The 22,925-nt window shown below is 38.8% G+C and overlaps 1 protein-coding gene across 10 annotated transcripts in view; it reads left to right on the top strand.

Annotated features, from left to right (window-relative positions):
* ERC1 (ELKS/RAB6-interacting/CAST family member 1) overlaps window positions 1–22,925 on the top strand; it is a 271,131-nt gene that overhangs the window by 204,040 nt on the left and 44,166 nt on the right. For all 10 annotated transcript variants that reach the window (XM_063153879.1, XM_063153874.1, XM_063153880.1 and 7 more), the window contains one exon: window positions 10,838–10,982. In XM_063153879.1, coding sequence (XP_063009949.1) covers window positions 10,838–10,982 — 145 coding nt within the window. The remainder of the gene's footprint in view (window positions 1–10,837; window positions 10,983–22,925) is intronic.

Here is a 22,925-nt window from a genome sequence, read left to right as displayed (position 1 = left end):
GCCTGCCATAAATCCATAAAGGCAGGTTTGCTGCTGGCTGCCAGTTCCACTTGTCCTGCCCACTCTGCCATGTGTCTGCTGGGGAATCCTCTCGCTGCTCAGGTGTTTCCTTCGTAGTTCTGTGGCCTGGTAGTTTCTCGTGTGAAAAGATGAAAAATCTCAGTGCAGTCATGGTGCTCCTAGCAGAAATAAGTGTGCAAGTTTTTGGTAATCCCCTTTTTCCTTTCAGTTAGCAATAAGCAACAAAAAGAAAGAGACCTGACTGTTTTCAGCTGAGAATGTCACTGTTTTACAGATGGACCACATGTGCTCTTTAGTAAATAGCAGCATTTGCATTTACAGAGGTAGTTAAATGATGTGCTTTTGGTCAAATCACAAATGACAGCAGTGAAGAGTAGCTCCTGACTCTCAGCTCCACTAAGCTATGTTTCTATTACAAATGACACTGTTTGTTTACATGTTTTGCATTTAGCAGTTGTTAGTTTTAAAATCTAGCACTTTCCTTTGGTGCTGGTCTTTTAGTTTTGGAAATACTTCTTTTACATGAAGCATCCTCATATTTTCTTGTAAATTCATTACAGGAATAATCTGTACTCTTCAGAAAATGCTCAGAATTTTTATTGATGTCCAAAATACCTATTTCTTAAGGATGGTTTCAGGATTAAAAGTTGTCCATGTCACACATGTTCACCCTGCCTTGCAGTTATTTTCTGTTCCTTTATTTTTTTTATTTACTTTCTTTTTCTTTAATAAAGTAGATAAAATAGACACATTTTCAAATTCAGCAAGATTTTTCTTGGAAGAAATTAACCTTGCCACATATGTTAACTAAGTAGATACCAAATGATAATTCCTAAAAATTTTACAACCAATTAAATTGTACAACCAGTTTTACCAAAATAAACTAGATGTTTCTTAGAAGAAGATAGGGGAACTTTCATTTATCTATAGTATAGGCAGGTTTTCATGAGAACCAATTTCTTGTGTGATGCAATCTGGTTTAATTCTGCTTTTCTCTGTTTCATAGTCTTGAAATTTGCAGGTTTATTACTTTTTCTAAGATGCTAAGAGGTACATTTGTAAATTTATCTGTGATTGTGTTTCTTCAATAAAGGACTTTAGGAGGGATTTTTGTTCAAACTACAGCATGAACACAGCTTCAGATTTGTTCACTTGAAAAGGTGTTGGTTGCTAGAACGTGATAAATTGAGGTTTTTCCAATGTCCTCACATATGAATTACTTGCTCTCTCACTTTGTGTGTGTTGCTTGAGGTTCACATATTTGTGTCTCATTACAAAACACACAGTAACAGCTTACTTTGAGATGGCTGAGCTTCACTTTATTTCAATAAAACTCTTTAGATCTGTACATGAAAAAAGGCTTTGAGTTGGAGAGTATCATTACTGTGCTTAGCAGGGATCTGATAAAGGATTGTCAGAGGTCTGTTTGCATGGTTTAGGTCAGGCTTAACAGTGCTTGTTCTGGAGCAGAGTACACATGCTCAGTCTCCTAAACTTTTTACTGCATGCAGCTCTGGTTTCATCTCGTGGAGAACAGGCACTGGATAGAGGTAAAAACAGAAGGGAAGGTGGTAGGATGCTCCCTAGTTACTGTAGAATGCCAGTTGCTTCAAGCATCTGGGAAGTTATCCTCAAAACTCATCAGAAAATGCTGCAGTGCCCATTCAAACAAATCTGCACTCAGGGACTGCAAGTAGCTACACCTGCTTTCAGACCCGGATCTGAAAAAGGAAATTAAATGAAACCTCTCAGGCCCCTTCTGCTGCAATTACAGAACTAAATATATCCAAATTTTATCCATAGCCCCTGACACCTGCTTCATTTCTGTCCTCGACCCTTTCAACAACTCCTGCTTGCTTAGAAACACTTTTTTTTGGCACTACTTAAGCAGCAGCCATTGGAGCTACCAGGAGCAGGAGGCAAAGTGATGCCTCAGTGTTTAATGAAACTGCTTCCAGCCTCTTTTTCCCCTGATGCTGCCATTCCTGTCCTTATCCAGACACTTGGCATTTCTTGTGCTCCTTTTTTAGTCCCTCTCCTGGGCAGCAGCAGCAACCAGAAAAGACTGAAATACAGGTATAGTTAGGGTTAGGAGGGAACAGAGATCAGCATCAGTGCTGCTGTTGTTACTACCACCAAAGCCCAAATACATCATTTGCAGAATTAATATAAAAGGTCTGACCTTGAAGAAAATATTTCTTGTTAGAAACCAGACAGAGTGGTTCTAGAAGAGAAGCTTGAACAAATGTTCAAAAGAACCCTCAGAGAAGAAGGAGTAGGAAGTTAGGCAAGGCACATCCAGGTTGGTACTCAGGCAATAAATAATGAAAGCAATCCATAGCTCTGACAGGAAAATTTGTTGAAATGTTACATGTGGAAGAATATTTAGATGTTTGCAAAAGAACAACAAAAAATAGCTCTACACATCTGGTACACATCCATGAAACTGGATGTCACAGGGATAACAGCAATTAGTGAAAAATAGACTAATATTCAGGGCTGAAATGTGAGTACAAGTTGTTCAGGAAAGCTAAAAATGAAAGTAATGGTGTTGTGTATTAATTACAATGGAGGTTTTGAGGAAATAAAAAAGAATATAAGTTATAGCAGTACTTTGAGTCAAAATAATGTAAGGATCATAAAAGTTACACATAGAGTGGATGGTATCCTGCTATGGAGTTTAGGTATAGTGTTGTGCTAAATGTAAGTAATAATGGAGAAGTGTGTCAGATGTATCTATTTGGATACAAATCAGAGAAACTGCCAGGCTTGTTAACTTAATAAATAATGACTAGATCACTAAGGTATAATGGTGTGAGACTGTGAGGATTGTAATAAGTAGTGATGACACTAGAGAAGAAATCATCACTAAAACTGATTTCAGCTGTAGTGATCACAAATTGATGAAACCTATATTCAAAGAAAAAAAAACTATTGTAGAAAAGTGAAGTACTCAATTTCAAATTAATAGACTGAAAAATAGAAACTACTAGATAGCAAGTGAATTGGTCAGAAGAACACAGAGGAGGTTCATGTAGAGGAAGCAGAACATTTATTTAAATCAAAAGTCCAAAACTATAAGGTCTTTGCATCCCAAAGAAAAGGAGAAAAGTTTAAGAAAGTTACAAAGCTGTGTATCTGTGTCCAAAAAGAGAATTGGCAGCAGCCTTAAATTGGTCAAGAGAAAGAGACATTTAGGGAAAGCAGAAATTGTAGGAATAAAGTGAGAATTGTGGAAAGTCATGCTGAATGAGACTTCCCAAAAGAAATAAAAATAAGTAATAAATATTCTTTAGCCACTCCTACAAAAGGACCAAGAAAAAAAGTGGAACCACAATGCACTGAGAATAGCTGTAGTATGAATATGGTTCCAAAACTAAGTTAATACCTTTTCCTTGTTTTCCAGTGAGCTGATAAAATATAGAGGAAGGCAGGTATGATCACCTGTCAGAATGTCAGCCTTGGAAATGAGACAGATGCAGAAGTGAGATAAATTATACTCACCAGAAATGACATGGTAGTCATTTAGCAAGGAGGTAGATGCTCTGTTTGATTTGAGACTGGATAATTTCCTTAAAACAACTGTATTATAAATCATGAGAGTTTTTCACTAAAATGAAATGAAATTAAATAAATAATGAATATTTCACTAAATGAAATAACTAAATCATGACTAGAGTTTTTTACTTCTGTGATCAGAAGCCACGGTAAGATTGCAGTATTGCTGTCAAAATTTGATAAAGCTGAAATTTCTTTCTACCGTCTTTCAACCCGGGCCAGATTCACAAAGACATCGAGACAATTGTTTTCACTGTAGTAATTGTGGTTGTTTGATATGTTATAATCAGTATGAATTCCATGATTCATTTCCATTCTGATGTTTTAGCAGTGCTGGCTGTGGCAGCAGAGGGTTTGACACTGTCACAGTGTCAGGAGGAGCTGCAGCTGGGCAGTTCCTGCAGGGATGAGGAACCTGCGGTCAGATCTGGGTTCCTCATGTTTATCCAGGGTTTAACTAAAGGCTCCTCAAGCTGCAGGGATACACAGCCAGTGGAGGGGCAGGAACCTGGAAATGGGAGGGCAGAACCATCTCTTGCCACAAGAGCCTGTCTTGGGTCAGCTTAAGCCGATTGTGAAACCACATGCTAAGCTAGAGCTCAACCTGAACTTGACCATGTCCCAGGAAAACAAATTGGAGCTGCCTTTCTTATAAGGTCAGTTTTCAAAAGCTGGTGGATGTATTCTGGTGGCCTCTGTTGCCTGGATGAAAAATATGCCTTGAGTTTGTGCTCTGTCTGCACTGCTGTTAAACTGCGGATGAAGAAAGAACGCCAATTTCAGGAGTTCCTTCTCAGAAAAGCCAAATCTGGGGAGCTCAAGAGCCTTGTGAGTACTGCTGTCTCTCATCCACATTCTGCACTGAAGGCTGCTAAAGCAAGGAAGGTTATTTTCAAAAAAATTCTACCTTTCACAGGGGACAAATCTCCCATACCATCAGGTGACAGGGTTGAAAGTTCCTTCTGCAGTGTGCCATCTTGGGGAACTTCCACTCTTCACAGGCACCCAGGGAAGGCTGACGGGCTCTCAGTTTAGCAGCTGGGACATGCAGCAGCCAGCTTTTCACTGAGCTATTCATCAATAAAAATAGTTCAGGAAATTAGGAGTGGGTTTGAAGCTTCTCTGTGAAAGTGTTAGATTTTTCTCTAGATATGCTGGCAGACAGTCTAAGGCTGAGCTGCAGTTCTGAGTGCTCAGAGCTGAGACATGAGCAGGACTAGCAATTGCAAATTTTTACCTCTGGTGCCAAAGTGATAAAATTAAGATGGAAAGCTTAAGTACAAGAAAGGAGCTTAAGTACAAGAAAGGCTAAAACATTGATGGAAAAGGTAATATAAAATATGTATAGGACTTCTTGTGACTTTATCAAACATGTTGAGGGAAAGGACTTCTTTTAAAAGCACTTCTTATCAATTCTAGTAAGGAGTTCTGTGATTCTGGACAATTGGGATGTTAGAGAAGATATGTGTAGGAGAGTCTAAATATATTATCAGTGTCTTTTTTTTTTTAAACGAGGACAGTACAAGTGGTAATGCTTCCTGTGTCATGGAATTCACATTGATTATTGTCACACCATTCTTATAATGGAAAATTAAAGGGACATCACTTTTGTGACCACACAACTGTATTCACCAAGATTTTTATTTTGTATTTTCATCTTGTTTTCCAGTTGTGGTCACATGTATGCAATGACATTGAAGAGACCAGTGGAAAGGTGGTCATGCAGAAAGCTCCAATTTGCTCATGACAAAAAACTCTTGTTTTCATCTCATTTGGTTTGCTTGAATTCTCAAATTCTTTGTAGCTGTAAGAGCATAGACCAGAGATTAGAAATGCTGCTGATGTGCCAGCCAGGCCAGGCAAAGGTGATGTGCTGATTCAGGAAACAAGGACTGGAATGGAAGGAGTGTAGTATTATCCCTTTTGACTGAAGATTTAAGGCTGTGCTTTGGAAATTAATTTGCAGCCTGAAGTTTGATTATTCCCAGCTGTAATTAAAAAAAGCAGGTAGTACCTATTGCCAAGTTAAATTTTTTCCCACTCTCTTGCAGTAAGAGGTAGCTACTGTTTCTTTTGGACAAAAGTTTGCTCACTTTGGGATACTTTGAGCTGCATCTTAAATGCTGCAGAAATTACAGCCAGTGCAGAATTTGGCAGCTTGCATATTTGAGTTATTCATCTGTTAGCATCATGAAATGTCATTCACTGGTATAATTGCCTTTTTCAAAGTTATTTTTAAGAACCAAATCTTGATACCCAGAGCTCTGCAATGACTGTCCGTTCCCTGTGCGGTACTGGAAGTCAGAGTTTTGTAATTTTCTGAAGATGTTCTATAACCAGCAAAACCAAAAAAAAAGGGGAAGAATGTGGAGTTCAGAAGTACTGCTGCAGTGGTAGACAGTTTATGATGGAGAGGATGATGGAGCCAGGGCTTCTGGCCCATTGAGTTTGCAGTTTGGTGTGTTGTACTCCTAGTTACTTTTTAAGAGTTTATTGAGCGTGACCCACCCAAACCCTGCCATTCTGCTAAACTCATGAAATTACTGAAGGCCATATCCCAATGCTTTTATGCTCTATGCTGCTGCCTGTCTGTCTAGCTCTCATAACACTGCAGTGCTCTATCTGAATCTCTCTGCCTTGAGTTCTCTCTGTTGTTGTCACATCTTGGGAGGGTTTTTAATTCATATGCAAATAATACAGTTCTTATTGTGATGGTGATTCAGCAGGGTAAGTCTTACAAATGTCTCTCATAGGAAAGCACTAAAAGCAGAATTTTCTGTAGGCTTGGAGTAAATGCAGTGGACAAAAATCAGACAACCAAAACAGTTTTTGTACAAGTTGCACCTCTGTCATTCTTTGGTTTGTGATGCCCTTACCATGAGTAAACAGCTCATGGAACAGGGGAATCTTTGCTTGTGCACTAAAGGCACAACAGCCATAATTCCAGTTCATCTTAATATGCAAGGATGAAAATGCTGGCAGCTCAATCCTTGTTCATGGAAGTGCAACAGTCTCTGTTGAAGTAACTGACTGGAGTGCTATGAGCTTGTGGCTACCTGAGCTCCTCAAATTTGTGTCACTCTTTTAAATGCTTTAGTTTAATGCCAGTCAGAAGGAAGAGAGATTTAATCCTATAATACAAATAGAGCTGATGGAATAATCCCAGTTCTTCCATGACATTAAAATCAAAGCTGCTGCTGATATCAGTATTGCTTTCATATTATCTCATACACATGTTCAGAAATACTCCAGATAGGAAGAAATTTCATAATTTGAGTAAAATTTTATAGAATATATTTATAACATCTATATGGAATAAGTGTTCTCCCTGACATATGTAAGCATATTCTTTTAATGAATATGTATAGTTTTCATATTTTGAAGCATCATTAATTCAGCACTGTTTGCAGCCTGTTATTCTTTCTAATTATACAACTGATAAATATTCCAGTGACCCTGGGAACAGTACTGCAAAGTACAAAACTGCTTTTTAAAGTTCACCTCCTCTTGTGCTTTACCAAAAGGATTCTTCTCCTTTATTGGGAAAGGGCTGTGATGGAATTATGTAGTCTTCTGAAACCAAGTGCCATAGAAACCCATTTGAAGACAGCTTGATTCTATTAATATTTGTAATTAGTAGCAGTGTAATAGTTAACTGTTGCCCAGTTATCTTCCTCAAATCAGACATTTCTATTCAAGAGTTGAAGGAGACATGCATTTGCACACTGTTCTTTGTGTTTGTTGTCAAATCTCTCTGCTCTACTGGCCTGTAACTATTCTGTGGTCATCTATTTTAAAAAGGCATCTTTCTTTGCATTATTTCTTGAAGACTGCAAACAGAGCAAATAATGATATTGATCTTGAGATTATATCTGCCATTAAGAATTAAACCTACTGTTCTTGATACCACTCCAGTCTGTAGTGATGATGATCTACATTCAGTGAAAGGCTTCAGTGCAAATAGAAGGAAAAGATTAATCTTCTTTTTGTCCAATTTGGAGTAAATCTTGAACCTGTTTTCAGTAGATTTTTCTACACTGTTGCCATTGCCATTTCAGGTTTCCTTTGGTAGTGTTCAGTCTGTCACAGAGTCTGATCACTCTTGTGAGGTTTGTTCAGCTCAGTTCAGGCTGCAGACCCTAGCTGCAGTGCAGAGATAAATGGGCAGTTTGCCCCTGCTGAGTTGATGTTGGCACAGTTACACCAGTACCAGCATCTGAAATACCTGAATTAACTTAAGTGACCTGTGTCTGCTCAGTGACTCTGGCCCTAGCCAGCATTTGAAAAGATCACCATCCTTGTGTCATGCAGCATGTTTTGCCTGCTTGTGAGAATTTTTCAGGACCTCCAGTGTTGTGAGGAGAAGCATTTTGCTGAAGAAGCCAAGCCTGTGGCAGTGCCTGAGCCTCCAGGACTGACTGCAGCACTCCTGATGGATAGGTTTGTTCATGTACTGCCACACCACGCACAGAGCAGCTCATTTTCTTCTTCTTGCCACATCCCCCATCTCACAGCAAGTTCCTCTGGCCTCCCTGGGGATAAAGCTCTCAGGAAGGGAAATAAGCCACTTTTGTAGTGCTCTTCAATCAGAAACCTTGTCTTTTGCTTGGTAGTATGCCCTTTTTATTGTCTTGGAATCATCTGGCAGTTGCAAGTTCACTGAGAGCAATGACTTGGCACTACGGACATGTCCCTTCCAGCAGAGCTGACAGTGACACCTGCACTTCTCCCACATGGAGCAGTTTCTGTTTGCCTTGCTAAAGTAAAAACTGCAGCTACAATGCACTTATCACAGGGTATTTTTCTTACTTTTGTGCAAACTTCACTTTGTTTCAATTCCAGAAAACAGTCAGAAAGCCACAATGGCTTTCACTGCACGTCTTGACCAACACCCTCATCTCACAGCACAGCACTGAAGTTTTGGCCAGTAGGAAATTCTTTTCTAAGACATGGTTGTGGTATTTTTCAGGGTCCCCCATGGCAGGAAGGAAATTATGAATCTGACTCTATGTTCTTAGAAGGCTAATTTATTATTTTGGATATTATATAATATATAATAATTATATTAAATAATATACTATATATATTATATAATATGTATTATAATATAATGTAGAATATGTTATAATATATTAAAATACATTATAATATATATTTTATTAAATATAATATATATTCTATTAAAGAATGCTATACTAAAACTATACTGCAGAATAGAGAAAGGATATTTACAGAAGGCTTAGAAAGATGTTAATAAAAAACTCATGACTGCTTCTAGAGTCCCAACACAGCTGGATGGTGATTGGTTATTAAGATAAAACAATTCACATTAAACCAATCAAACAACCACCTGTTGGATAAACAATGTCCAAACTACATTCCAAAGCAGCAAAACACAGGAGAAGCAAAATGAGATAATTGTTGTTTTTATTTTTCTCTGAGGTTTCTCAGCTACCTAGGAGAAGAAATCCTGGCAAAGGGATTTTTCAGAAAATATGACAGTGACACGTGATAGCAAAGATTTTTCAGGAAAAAAAAACAAAACAAAAAAATGTACTGCTATCCATATCTCATTTTCCTGGCCTTGGGGTTTTCAGTTAAGAAGCAGAGATGGGCAGAAAGGATTTGATTGCAGAAGGTGTATGGCTTACATGCTATTTGAGGCACCTCCAATTTCCATACCAGAGTAATGGCTCCACAGATAGAGTTACGGAGATATTCTTGGCTCTGGTCCTGAATCATCAGCGAGGATTGTGGGCTTACTATTAAAAGAATAAGTGTTTCTTTATAATCAAAACAGATTACTCTAAAGAAAGTGAAAATGACCAGAGCTCCAAGCCAGCCTGTCTTTCCCAGGATACGGATAGCTGGAAAAAAGCAGAGGTCATGGATCATGTTCTGTCACTTCACCCTATTGGTATTTTTCATGTTTCAGGCAGACGTCCAAAACTGGATATTTTTCCATAAAGCAAAAGCAGCAGAAAGAAAATGGCAATAATAACATGCCCATTATCCATTGTTCCCACACCTACAATATTGACACTGCATCTGGGAATCTGATGTGCACCTTTTCCTTTCCTATACTCTGCCTCCATTAAGTCACCAGAATATTTGTATTTCTTCATAGCACAAATGTATTTAGAATACTTTATGATTATCCTAATGTATCTTTAAAAATTTGCTTTACTTTATGATATTACATTTTGAAAGGGAAGCAATAATGTTTTTCTAGATATGATCTAGGCAGAACCCAAGTACTCTCTACACTGGATCTGTGAGATTTTTTGATATGCTGGTATTTCATTTAAAGCAAGCTAACTCTTTTGGACTGTACAAGAAACACCTGTGTAAACCCAGAGAGAAATTCCACCTACAGAAAGTCCATTGTGTAGTCCACTGTCCTGTCAGATGGTGAACAATTTTGTCTGTTGCAATACACCTTCTCCTCTTAAAATACATGGGGTTTTTCCACATTTTTGAGACAGTGGCTTAAATTGGGATTCTGATAATAAACTTCTTGATATTGAGTGCTGCAGCAAAACTTGAAGTGCATTTGCAACTTTACTTTTAGATGAAATGTAGATAAGAAATGTGTTGTATTCTGTTGGTCTTTCATCATCACTCCTGCATGATGCCTTCTTTCACACCACCACACGTTCAAGTCCTCATTTTAGGCCTTCTTTGCAAGGTGATGAGAGGTGAGACAAGCCAACACTACTGGGCAAGAAGTCCAAGATTTTCTTTGAAATCCTGTTGCGTATCACCAGCTAAAGATGAGAATTAAGGTGGAAGGACAGAAAAGGTTGCTTTCCCTAACATAATCAATCCTTTTGCTTCCTTTGAGAACTCTGTTTAATTGTTAGGGTGATTATCTTTCTCTCCTTTCTTCCCAGTATTAAAAATGTTGCTGAATTCTATTTGTAAGAGTTTTCTGCTACAGGGAAGGAGTATGGGAAAATGTTCAACCAAAGTAATAATAAATGGTAGTTATTAAAAACTGAGAAGGTGAGTGTAGAAGAAGAATATAATGTATTTTTCTTACCCTGTAAGCTGCAGTTTGGGATCAGCACAGTTGTTTATAGGGAGGTTTGTGTGTCTTGACTTCTGTTCCACCAACAGACATGTAGCCCAGACAAAAATATTTATTACTGCTTTTCAGAGTTGCACACTGGTACAGCATTTATGGTATGCAAATCTTTGTAGAGGAGTCCTCTAAGTTTTGCTGGATAATAATGTAATTCATTTGGGTTTTTTTCAGACAAGAAGCCCTTCTTGCTGCCATTAGTGAAAAAGATGCCAATATAGCTCTGCTAGAGCTTTCATCCTCTAAGAAGAAGACTCAGGATGAAGTGGCTGCACTGAAACGGGAGAAGGACCGTCTTGTGCAGCAGCTCAAGCAGCAGGTGGGTACAGGAGGGCTAGGGAAAATTCACTTAATAATCTGGTGTGGGATTATTATCTTGATTTATGGAACTAATAATGTATAATCCCGTCATATGTTAGGATGGAAAGTGCATAAATAACAATTTCAAACTAGCTTCTGAACTCAGCATTGAGGGGAGTTTCTTTGTGTCACTTCCTGAGTAGTAAATGTGTGATAGGATGTATAGGAAGTTGTGAATGAAGAGGACATTGGTTATTATCCTCTACAGGCACAAATAGTCACAAATTCAGGGAAAAGTAGTGATATTTCTCTTGGGGGTTTGTATTTGCCTTTTTGGGGAATAACCCTGTTTGGAAGAATAGGCTGTAGATCTCAAACATGGATGTTACACCGCACAGTCTCTCCTGTGATTTCTGATTGCGTGTGTTAGCTTCTAGAACAGACTCTGGGAGGTCCTGTGCTTATGAAGAGATTGGTCCTTTCCTATTTCTGGCCTCTCACCATTTCTGCGATCTTTCTGTGTTGGCATAACAATTAGAAAAAGTGTGTTTCTGTTAAAGTATTTATGCTCCAGTACTGAATGCAATGTGAAAAGTACATTGCCAGTAAAACACAGAGGAAGCAAAAGGCATCCCTGGCAATAAGAGATTTAGGATCTGAAAAAATCTGTGTAGATTTTTCACTTCAGCACTTCTGGTAGGTTTTCCTGAGTTATTCCCTTGCCACATTCCTCTCAATAGCACATATGCTGCTGCCAATCCAGTATCAACTTCTTCAGTGCCACCATTTCCATCTTCATAAAGTTTTATGTGCAACATTTCATCTGTCAACCAGATGATTTCTGTTGCTGTCAGAGAATGTAAGACAAAACCAGGTCAGCATTGTGATAAGGGATTTCTGTGCTTCTTCCTTAGCAAACACAAGTAGGTTATTTGCCATGTTGTTCAAGATAATTATTTATAGCTTCATTTAAGAACAGTACTTTTGGGAATTTTATGTACCAGCTTCAGAATGAGCAAGAAGTATAAATTGCAGTCTTGTATTATTTACTTTTGAGCAACAGTTGTAATTGCTGTCACTGGCCAGCAAGGTCATCTGCTAAAACAGGAATCAGAAGTGGTCACAGCATTGACAAGTACTTGTTTTGTTCCTGTAAATGTTGATGCAGCAGCTGTAATTTAGGGTATCACTCATTCCAAGAGAAATTAACACCACTTCTTAGTTCTTGTCCTAAGCTTAAATTCAGGTGCTTTCATGCCCCTTGCCCTTCCCAGTTTCCTTCTGGTTATCTTTTGTGAGGAGCTGGAATAACCTGTAGTATTTTGTGGTGAGTTTTTTTCTGCTGAAAATCTGTGTATACTTAATTAACATATTAACATTGGCCCTGTCTCTAATGACTGAGATTTCAGGTAAACAATTTTTAAAACATTGTAGTTCCTGTTATCTTTCAGTGCTGGTAAATCTTACAGTATCATAAACTTTTCCTAAAAAGACATGGCCATTTCCCTTAAGGATACCAGTTCTACAATGCTTTTTCTGTGTATTTGTGGGATACTTTCCCAAATAAATGAAAATTAAAAAGGAGATTAATTTGAAATTGTTCATGGTATGTAGTGAGACCAATTATAATTTGATTTTGGAGCAATAGTTCTTTTTCAACAATTCGTTGGACTGTGGAAATGCCAGAAAGATTCTGGTTCCAAAACTGCAGTCAGCTACAAAGACTTGTCACTGTTTAAGGTTATTTAAGATTTTAATCTTAAAAATTATGAAGAAAGCAGAAAGTAATCTCCTCAACACATCTGCGCTGTGGGTAGTATAAATAAAAGTTTTATGTGTAGTATAAGTAAAAAATCACAGGTATTCTCCAGTACATCCACAATCCCCAAGGCAGAATGAATGTTTACATATAAACGATCTAAACTATATTTAAAATATACCTGAGAAATATTTATGCAACCATACAGGGATTTGACACATCCTCCCTAAATTCTATCCTGTGTTTTAAGGATGTGTCATCTTATATTCGTTTTTTTTGTGTGCAGCTTTCAACACATTGATAGAAAAACTCCTCATTGCTTATTATAGGAGAGTATTACTCACCACCTCTATGAGTTGCAGAGAATCTAAAATTCCATTTTTTTTTTCAGTGCCAGTAGTTTTGGTATGTACTCTTTCTGAATAAATTCAAATCACACCAACTTTGACAGCTCCAGAAATAGGAGATGGGTCAGGAGAGATGGCTGTGAGATTTTACAAGATCTTCATTACTGATGTAGTCAAGGGAAATCTCATTTTTCCACATGCTTTGCAAATATTCTGTGTACTTGGCCCTTGCACTCCTCTTCAGTTGTTCCAGGTCACCAGCCTCATATTTTCCAACAAAACAACTAAGCTGCTTCCTCAGTTTAAGCCTTCTCCACATGGACCCTTTTCTGCAGAACAAGGGTCCATCTGTGTTTGCCAGCTCCACAGAACCATGTCACCTTTCAGGAACTTCCTAAAAGTTCAGCTGTAATTCTTAAATTCACAGTAAAAACTGTAAGTGAAAAAATCTTTCAGGCTTGCAGATGTGTTGAACACAGCTGTTCAAGGAAGGCAAGTGATGCCACAAATCAAGATATTCTGGAAGACTTTGAAAAGCAAAAAACCCAAAAAGTTTATTCAACCCTTCAGATTCAGAGCTGGGATCCTGACCTCAGTCATTCGTGTTTGAGAGCTGTTGAGCTCCCTGATAAGTATTTGGTATTTCAGTCCATGCCATTCTTAGGAAATGCTTAGGCTTTGTGGTGGGAAAGCAGCTCTTTCAGTTGGTGGTCAGACAGAGCTGAATAAAAGATTCCCATTTCCACGTGCGTGGGATGCTCACAGAAATGCTGAGCAATGTGGGAAGGGCTGTTTGTGGGAAGAGCTGTGCATGCTGTGTGCCAGCATGGCTGAACCTCTCTGCAGGCTGGGAAGAGCAGCAGTGTCCTGACCATGCTGCACTAGTGAGTGTGAGTGGATCCAAGGGTGTAGGATGGGATTTGGATCGTGACTTTTCTTGTGCTGGTTACCATTGGCTGACTTGCTGTTAAGTGTTGACGTACAACACTCACAAAACAAAAACTTGTTCCAACAAATGCCTGTGATTTTTATTTATTTAAAAGTATCAGTGAGGACACAAAGGTTCATCAAGGGAAGGGAATCCAGCATCTGGAGGGCTCTGCTGTCTTTCCTTGTGCTCTGTCCTTTCCCAACACTGATCACTCACACAGGAATGGTGCTGCTGCACAAGAGAGGGAAGGAGTCCTGCCAAAGACATTTTACTTCTTTAATTTATCTAAGTATGTGCATTAAAGTTAGGATGAAGAGAAGCATTTTGGAAAGAGGATATGGCATCAATGTTGTTTTAATTTAGAGTTTCTAGGCTCTGAATTGCAGGAATGTGCCTCAATACAGAGCCCATTTCCTAATCAGGCGCTCAGCATTGACCAGGCTCTCCAGTAAATGCAGCTGCCTGTTTCATATTGCTTGTCAGCTTGGATGAGGGATTTCCTCTGTCATCAGACAGGCAGGGCCATTGCAGGGCGAGGGTCACAGCTAATGTGGTCCCAATTTATTCCTCCCAGGGCACTGTGTCCTGTGGGCAGCTGAGGCAGGGGCTGGGAGGCTGCTCTGGAGGGGCTGGGCTGATGCAAGAGCTGCAGTTGTGTAACCAGATCCAGATGTGGTGTGGAGAGGGCCCTGCTGGGTGTCACACCGGGCTGACAGGGACCCAGGGAGCTGTGGCCTGCTTGGTGGAGCATAGACACTGCTCAGCTGTTGGGAAAGAGCCTGCTTGCCATTTATCCCTTTCCTCGTCGAGCTAAGTTTTAATATCAGCTTCTATTTATTGTAACAGAGCAAAGCACCACTCCACAGTTTCAGTGGTAAAGGGAAGGCATATGTGAAGGGGCTGAGGTTTTCCTGTCTGTGGGCTTTGAGTCTTAAACAGCTGGGATTTTCTGCTAGGAGCTGTTTGTAGCAAAGATTGTACAGTGTGCAGCAGAGTGGGTGCCAGACTTGACCAGCATGTCACTGCCATGCCATAAATGTGAAGTAATAAGTGTTAAAATTTTTAGGAGACTCTGAACAATATTAGTGTTTTCTGACAGCTTGGAGTATTATTCAGATTAATTGTTTGTAAATAGCTATATTCATTTGAATTATTATATAATGTTTCTTAATTATTATTATTATTATAGCAGAAGTTAGCTTGACTCAGTGTTACTGATGACAGGATCTCTACATTTCCCTTTGAAATTGTATGACTTCAGGTTAGATTAATATTACTTATATTTCATTATGCTTATACTTATTACTTTTATTATGCTTATACTTATTGCTTTTATTATGCTTATACTTTTATTACTTATACTTTATTATGCCTAAATCAAAGTTATTTTCAGATCAGCTCCTCAGTCTTTTAAGAACATGTTGAGTTTTCATTCTATACTTCAGCATGCTCAGAGAATCACCCTGAGAGCTTAAGCTTTCTCCATGTATTTCATAAATATACATTTTCTTTTGTCATGCAAACTGTTAAGGAAAAATAATTAATAATATGTGATCAGGAGAGAGCTCTCTGCAACTGAGTTGATTCATCCAGTTACACCTGAAATCTGGTCCTAAAGACTTTAAGTGGAGGAGACCTTCAGTCCTGGGAAGTCTTTTTTATACCTTATCTGTGTTTAATATTATATGTAATATCCCTTACTGCAATTTAAGGTGATTGCTACTTTTTTTCTCTGAAGGGAATAGAAAAAAAATATTTACTCCTTGTTGTTCTTACCATAGACACTCTTGCTGTTCACTCAAACAGAGTATTTCTATTTTAATAAAGGGAGATGAGGAGCCCCATGCTATTTGTAAGTGTGGGTTTTGTAGTCAGCCTTGCCATTCAGAGGAATCTTTAATATCTGTTGTTTCCTTCTGCTTCTAAATCCTCGTTCAAGATTGTGCCTTCCTCTGTGGGCCGGCATGAATTTGAGGGGCTTTTATTTAACATTCCCACAAAAGGAGAGGAATTATTTGGCAATGGTCAAATAGCTGATAATTGACTGGTAATAATGGTATTTATGCAATATTAAATGTTCATTTAATCTAAACAAGCAAGTACCAAAGCCGTTTCTTCTGTGCTGCTTTGTGCCTCTTCCCTGTAAGATTTTGACTGGTTTTCTTCAGGAGGCCAAGTTACTGCACAGACTGGTTTCCCAAGTAAATGTGGTTCATGGGATCATGAGGAACTGTAGATTCCAGAGTAGCTTCTCACACCAGAAATCATATTTTTCCTCTGTTACTTGTTTCCCTGGAAACCCTGCACACTGACACCTGACACTCCTCTGCTGTGAACTTTTCCAAGCTGGAGTTCCACTGGCTGGAGTAATTTATGTTTATAACAAGAGAATGTAAAACAGGTCAAAGGAGACTGACAGGCCAATGTTTTCCTCTTGCTGCTGTGGAGCTGTATCAGCATGACCACACTTCTGGCAGCCTCAGTTACCACCCTGCCCAATGAAATAATACAGATTGGGAGGGTGTGCAGTCAGTCTTTGCTTCACCTTAGCTGCCCTGGTTTGAAACCATGTCTGGTGAGAGTGATTACTGCTAGCAAGGGAGTTTCTTCTTCTGGTGACATGGATACAATCACTGCAGATAATTGCTGAATGTGGTGCTGGTTTGTGACAGAACCCCTGTTGTTCTCTGAAAGGTTCCAGCAGTCTGGAGTTCCCTGAGGGGAGGCATCTCTCAAACCAAACTTTCTTCCAAACTGTTGGAAAGGAACTTAGGAAGTCTAAGAATATCTGTGTAAGTTGTCTGAGTGTGGTGGTGGTGGCTTCTTTATAGCTGAGGAAGAAAAATGAATATTTTAAATGAGTGATGAGATTGAGGGCACTTGGATCCATCTGTGTTTATTGATCTCCTTACCACAGTACCCATGTAATTGCACTGGCAAGAGTGCAAATAGATATAAAAGTGGGGACAGAAAATTTTTGTGATAACAAAGTTAAGAACGGACAGAGGAATTTGAATGTGCTGTGCCAAAGGTTTCTTTATGAACTGGGCAGAGCAGAAGGTACTCTGAGTTCTGGTGTTCTCTGAATGCCAGGTTAACCAATTTAAAGCAGGAACAGATAAATGTATTTTGCCAGAAATTTTTCAAGGACTAGTGAAGCATTTCAATAATTATGGTCACTTGCAGTGGACTTGTTACATATCAGTGCAGTCTCAGTCTCACCTCTCCACTGCATGGTCTGTAGAGTCAAAGTAAAATCACCTTTCTTCAGGTTCTTGTACCACCAGTGTCTGGAGGGTCACTTGCAGCTTTTCAATTAGTGGTTTTAATATACAAAGGTGCCAAAATATGTAGTTTTTATAGCATATTCTTAGCTGTGCTGCCAGTGTAGCTGGCATGTGAGCAGGCAGAACTGAGCAAAATCACTCTGTACACTTCCTATTCAGGAAGCTGTTGGACTAGAGACAGCAGAATCTTCTGGCTAAGTGAATATATATCCACTAATTGGCTCTCATCAGGCATTGCCAGCTGTCAAATTTAGGCATTGTGGCTTTTGTTGAAGGTCTGTAATGCACCCAGATCATCAATCACAGCTCTGCTTGCTCTGCCAGGCTTTGCTCCTCAGGAATTGTTTCTGTCAAGGGGGGAGTCTCTGCCAGGAGCAGACCCCAGCACCCTGGCAGAGGCTTTGTCATGCCCTTGAGCACAGCACTTGGAGCCCTCACAGATTAAAGAAAGCACCTTCTCCCTGCCATGTGCTCCAGACTTTTTTCCCATCATTTTTAATCATCTATTAGCACAGTGACAGCACTCAGTGCAGCATCAGCAGTCTTTTCTGGGGCAACATTTCATCTCTCCCTCGTTTTTCTTATGTTCTTTCTGCTCTTCCTCCTCCTTTACCTTCACCCTTTGCCTCTTGCATGACTAAATAAAAGTGCATGTTCAGGGGAGCCCTGCATGGTGCCAGGGAAGGGAGCTGCCTGCTGGATCCATGGGAGTGCCTCTTCTTGTGCCTGTTGGAAGTGCTGCAAACAGCCCTGGCTGCTTTCTGCTTGTGCCTTCAGCCTTGCACAGCCTGGAGGGTTTAGGGTGTAGCCCTGTAGGGTTGCTGGAAGAGGAAGGTGCTTTGCCTCACTGAGAGGGCTTTAAGATTTATAGAGGTATTGAGGAACCCAGATGACAATACAGTACTTGGTTCCTTTTCTTTCTAGACATTTATAATATTTTTTAAAATACTATAAGGACTAATATTTCCTAAGTTTGAAGTCAGATTTCAAAAACATGTTTCACTCCATTAGAAATTCTCCTCCATTTAGTGAATGTATTAAGATTTTCTTACTCCAGTTTGACACCTGACTAAAAATTCACACAAATAAATTTAAATTAATTGGATAATTGCCAACAACATTTACACCAGTTCTTATTCAGGGCTTATGAATTTCTATAGGAGGTTATTTAAGCAAGGTTGCCTCTCTCTAGAAAATCAGGATTGCTGGACAAGTCTAGGTTAGCAGTTCAGAGACTCTGTATCCCGTTCCTGTAAGTGACCAACTTGATGGTGCTGGATATCAGGAAAGATTGTTAACGCCTCCCCTTGGAGAACCAGGCTTGTTAGCATTGTTAAAGAGGTGAGAATGCTCACTAAGCTTGGGCTTGCTCAGAAGACTGCACTAGAAGATCTAATTTGGGCTTGAAAAATAATAATTCCCTGGTCTGTGAATAGTACTGCTGGACATTGGTGCAGTGTGAAAACAGTCTCTGTCATTTGGCATCACAGTTGTAGCACACAGTGGTTTCCTGTGGTTGTTGTGGCCCAAACCACTGATCTGGTACACAATGGTTTTCAGTTAACTAAAGAGAATATATTAGAACAGCTCTCTGTGATACATACATTCAACAGAGTAATTATGGAATTCATTCTGTCTCTTTGCTACAAATATTATGTTGAGTATAGTTCCTGACAATATTTGTCTTAGCTGAGGAGCCATGAGATAGATGCAAAATCTCAGAGAGAGTCATTTAGAGCAGCTCAGGGTTGCCCATGGTTCATTCAAGGAACACAGTTATGGGTACATCTTCTTTTGCTTAACTCCCTTGGTCTGTGGGGTAGCTGGAAGGACCCATGCATGACTGCTGCTGATTGTCTTGCAGTGGCAGGATGTGCCTCAGGGGTAAAATATTTGAGACTTTCCAACCATTGGTCCTTGTGGCTGGGCTGGTTTGGCATCACCCTTGGTATTTGAATTGATGATGTCTGAAGGATGACCAGAAAATACAGTGAGTTTATGATTACATTTAAATTGTATCTTTTAGACCCATTGTTTAGGGAACTCTGAAGTGTTGGTGGCCGAAAAATTCCACTTAAACATATAAAAAGTCTTGATCAGATAAATCCACAAATAGATTTTCTTTTGTGAAGAAATAGAAATTTCACACTGAAATTTCAGGTTCGGGAAGATTTTTAATTACTTGCTTGAAGATTTTGAATCTTGAAGATGGGTGTGAATGCATCCTTACACGTATTTCATTGATTGGATACAGATTTTTCTGTACTAAATTATTCCTGTTCATCTGGGCTGTTTTACCTGACAATGACAATTATTTAGGAGAAACATGTGTCCCTTTACCAAATATCCATTCAAAATGTGCTAACTTAGTACATTATGCTTTTCTCTTCCTGTATTTAAAGGTATTATTCCTCAGGGAGCACACAACACATGGAACACTTTCATATTAAACCTGTACAGTAAAACTTTATTTGTGGCTACTTGTAATTGGATGAAAAGATGTGACATTACCTATCATAACTATCATATATAAAAACCAATTTACACATTGATAGTCAGTTAAAAGTAGTAGCAGAAAGGTGAAAGGCATTCTTCCAGTTTTAGTATTGGTTTTAGTTTGTGTAAGACTTGTAACTGGTGAGGTGATAGATGATTCGAGGTGCTTTCCAAAAACATGTAAGGAGAAGGTGAAGTCAGAGATATGAGGTGACTGATTGGGTTCACAAACTAAATATGTAGAAGGTTTCAAGTAGATTACAGATTAACAGTTGTATGGCTTAACGTGTTAGCGATGTGTTCTTTACTTGAAGAAGGAATGAATGATGGAAAGAATTGTACACCTAGAATATATAATGTAAATTAATGATCTATAAGATAGAATATATTGCATATTTGTGATTTTGCTGTGTTATTTTGGGAGTAACATAATAAATCACTACTTCTTTTTTTTTTGCTTGAAAAGAGAGAAATGCATAGTCTGCAAAAGAGAATTTTAATCCCCACCATCTTAAAAATTGATAATGGAAAAAATTTAGTTTTAACTGCTTGGAATGAACTTCAATAAACAGTGAAGTGTTGATGAACAGTGTTCTCAGGTATTTTTTGAGCTTATGCACTGAAATATCTCTCAGTCTACAGATTTTTTATTTTTCTCATCTGCAGGATTAAGCTCATTAAATTTTGAAAATAATTTCCTTTTTTGTAACTGTCTCATTGGGCCTAGTCCAGTACACCATATCTCAGGCAAACGGATAGGTGAGGCAGGGAAAAACAGAGGTTTCATCTTGCAGTTGGAAATCTAAGATACTGTCAGTGAGGAGTAATTTCTTTATAATAATCCTTCATTAATTTACATAACACTTTGTGGAAATTGCAGGTTTGTCAAAATGAGGCAGATATTTATGAAATTAGGCATCAGTTACTTGTGATAGCTTCTGCAAATGGCCAGGTGCTGGTGGCTGCAGCTTCCCCTCAGTTCTGTTAAATTCATGGTGTTATGTTGAAGAATCTAAGCATCAAAAAATTACTATTCATGTTTATATGCAGAACAAATTATGCCTTTACTCCTTCATAAGTACATGCTGTTTCCTACAGCTCCTTTTTAAGATGAAGAAATACACCCAAAGAAAAGGTGTGCAGATTTACCCTAGAGGTCACACGTTTGCCACTTGGGATTTGTGAGTGCAGGGAGGGGATGGAGATTTTTCTGCTGTCTCCTGACTGTGAGGAGTCTGGGAACAGCTGCCAGGAGGTACAAGATGAGAAAGTTGATACTGATGGAGATTTGTGCTTGAGTCCCTCCCTGAATGGCAGTCTGGAGACAGTGCTGTCAAACATGAGTTAGTGATTTTGGCAGGTCCTCTTTAGGGCTGTTGTGTCCAGCTGTCCCTGAGCAGACCTGTATGGAACACAAAATAAAGACACAGTTTCTGTGTGCCTTGTTTTGAGTCTTTGCAGTAGCAAGAAGTGATTTTAGGGATTAGTCCAAGGTTTTGCACGAAGACAAAATAAATCTCAAACTCAGCTATCAAAAGATTGCTGTCTGATTTTACTTGGCATAATCAAATTTATCATGTGGATATAAGAAAAATTTGCTGATTATGTACCCTGAATTTCAAATACAAGTCATTTACCTTTGCAATTCCATGTTGTAGAATTTTAGCTTATCAGTAGTATAGGTGAATGTTACTCTCTCAACTTTTGTGAAGCTTTACTTCCCAAATATATGTGAATATATATGTATATAAACTCTCATCCCAGGACTGGTGTCTGGAGGAAGCAGTGGTCTTTTATGCTGAATACAGCCCTGATTAAGGGGTAATAATTTTATTAGAGCTTTTGTTCTCTTTATTTGAGTACAATTTTACAGTCACAGAACCCAGTCCTTTGTTCTCTTTCTGTTTGTTTACCACCAATGCCTGTCTGTCTTAGTGTGAATACAAATATTTCCTGTAGTTGGATAAACAAAAAATAAATGGAGGTCTCACAGCTAACTCCAGGCAGGATTTGAACAACCTAGGTATCTCGTGTTGTTACAGTGAATTTTTGTCTGGAGTGGGAAACTTAACATTTTTAAACATTCTGTTTCACCACTGTACCACCCTTAATCCTTTTAATAGTCCAGAAGTTGCTCTTCTCACTGTTGTCATCTTAACATGAACCGTGACCATAATTTATGACACCAAGCCAGTGTTCTCTCCATTTCCTAAACACCAGTAGATGCAGCCTTGGCTTTGCCTCCTTTATTCCAGCTAGCAACCCAAACCTTTGCCAACTGCTGACAGTAATGATGCTGAAAAAATAATAAAAGCAATATAATGATCCTTAAAAACACACACACTCACAGGTTGTTTAAAACTTGGAAGCCTGCACGAGTTTATTTGTTCTCTGTAAGTATGAAGGACTGTACCTTCTCATTTTAGTTTTTCCCTGATTTTTTTTCCTAAAGGGAAACATATTTACTTGTATATGCAGATCTTCAATCATCTTTCAGGTGTCTTCTCTATCTCATATGGAGGCATGCAAGATGTGTGTTCTTCTGCACTAAAAAATGAAAAATTCACAGATTAGGTGGGAAGGATCCACAGAGTAGGAAGTGCAGACTAAGACTAATTCCTTATTTTCATCACTATCAGATCACAAAAAGATTTTTCTCTTCCCCCCTTTCCTGATTACCAAAACCACCTAATCCTTCTCCATTGTCTGTCTTTTATATCACAAAGCTGGTTTGTGATATTAAAAGGCCTTAAAAATATGAGGGCTTCCTTGTTTCCTCCTAGGTCTTCTTAATTGCAAATCAATCAGTCAAGGTTGCTCTTGTCCTTCTATTCATTCTTTTCTGTTTCTTCCTCTGCTTTGTCAGGGCTCTTTAACAAGTGGAATCACCTATCTTAAGTTTAATGACTTAGCAGTAAAAGGATTGTTAAGAAAAACTCACCAGAGGTATGACTGGCTTTTTTGTCATCTTGTCCCACAGATCTTTTTCTTTCAGTGGTCCTACAGCAGAGAGAATTCTCTGAGATTTTTTTTCTGAGCTTTACAGAGTGCTTTATGGTGCCCATTGGGTGGGCCTCTGCTCATTTGTAATGGCATCATATAATGTAAATCACAGAGAGAAAACAGATTAGGAATAGAGCAG

Source organism: Melospiza melodia, chromosome 4 (assembly GCF_035770615.1).
Source record: "Melospiza melodia melodia isolate bMelMel2 chromosome 4, bMelMel2.pri, whole genome shotgun sequence".
In the NCBI taxonomy this organism is placed as follows: Eukaryota; Metazoa; Chordata; class Aves; order Passeriformes; family Passerellidae; genus Melospiza; species Melospiza melodia.
This window is presented reverse-complemented; position numbering and strand designations above follow the sequence as displayed.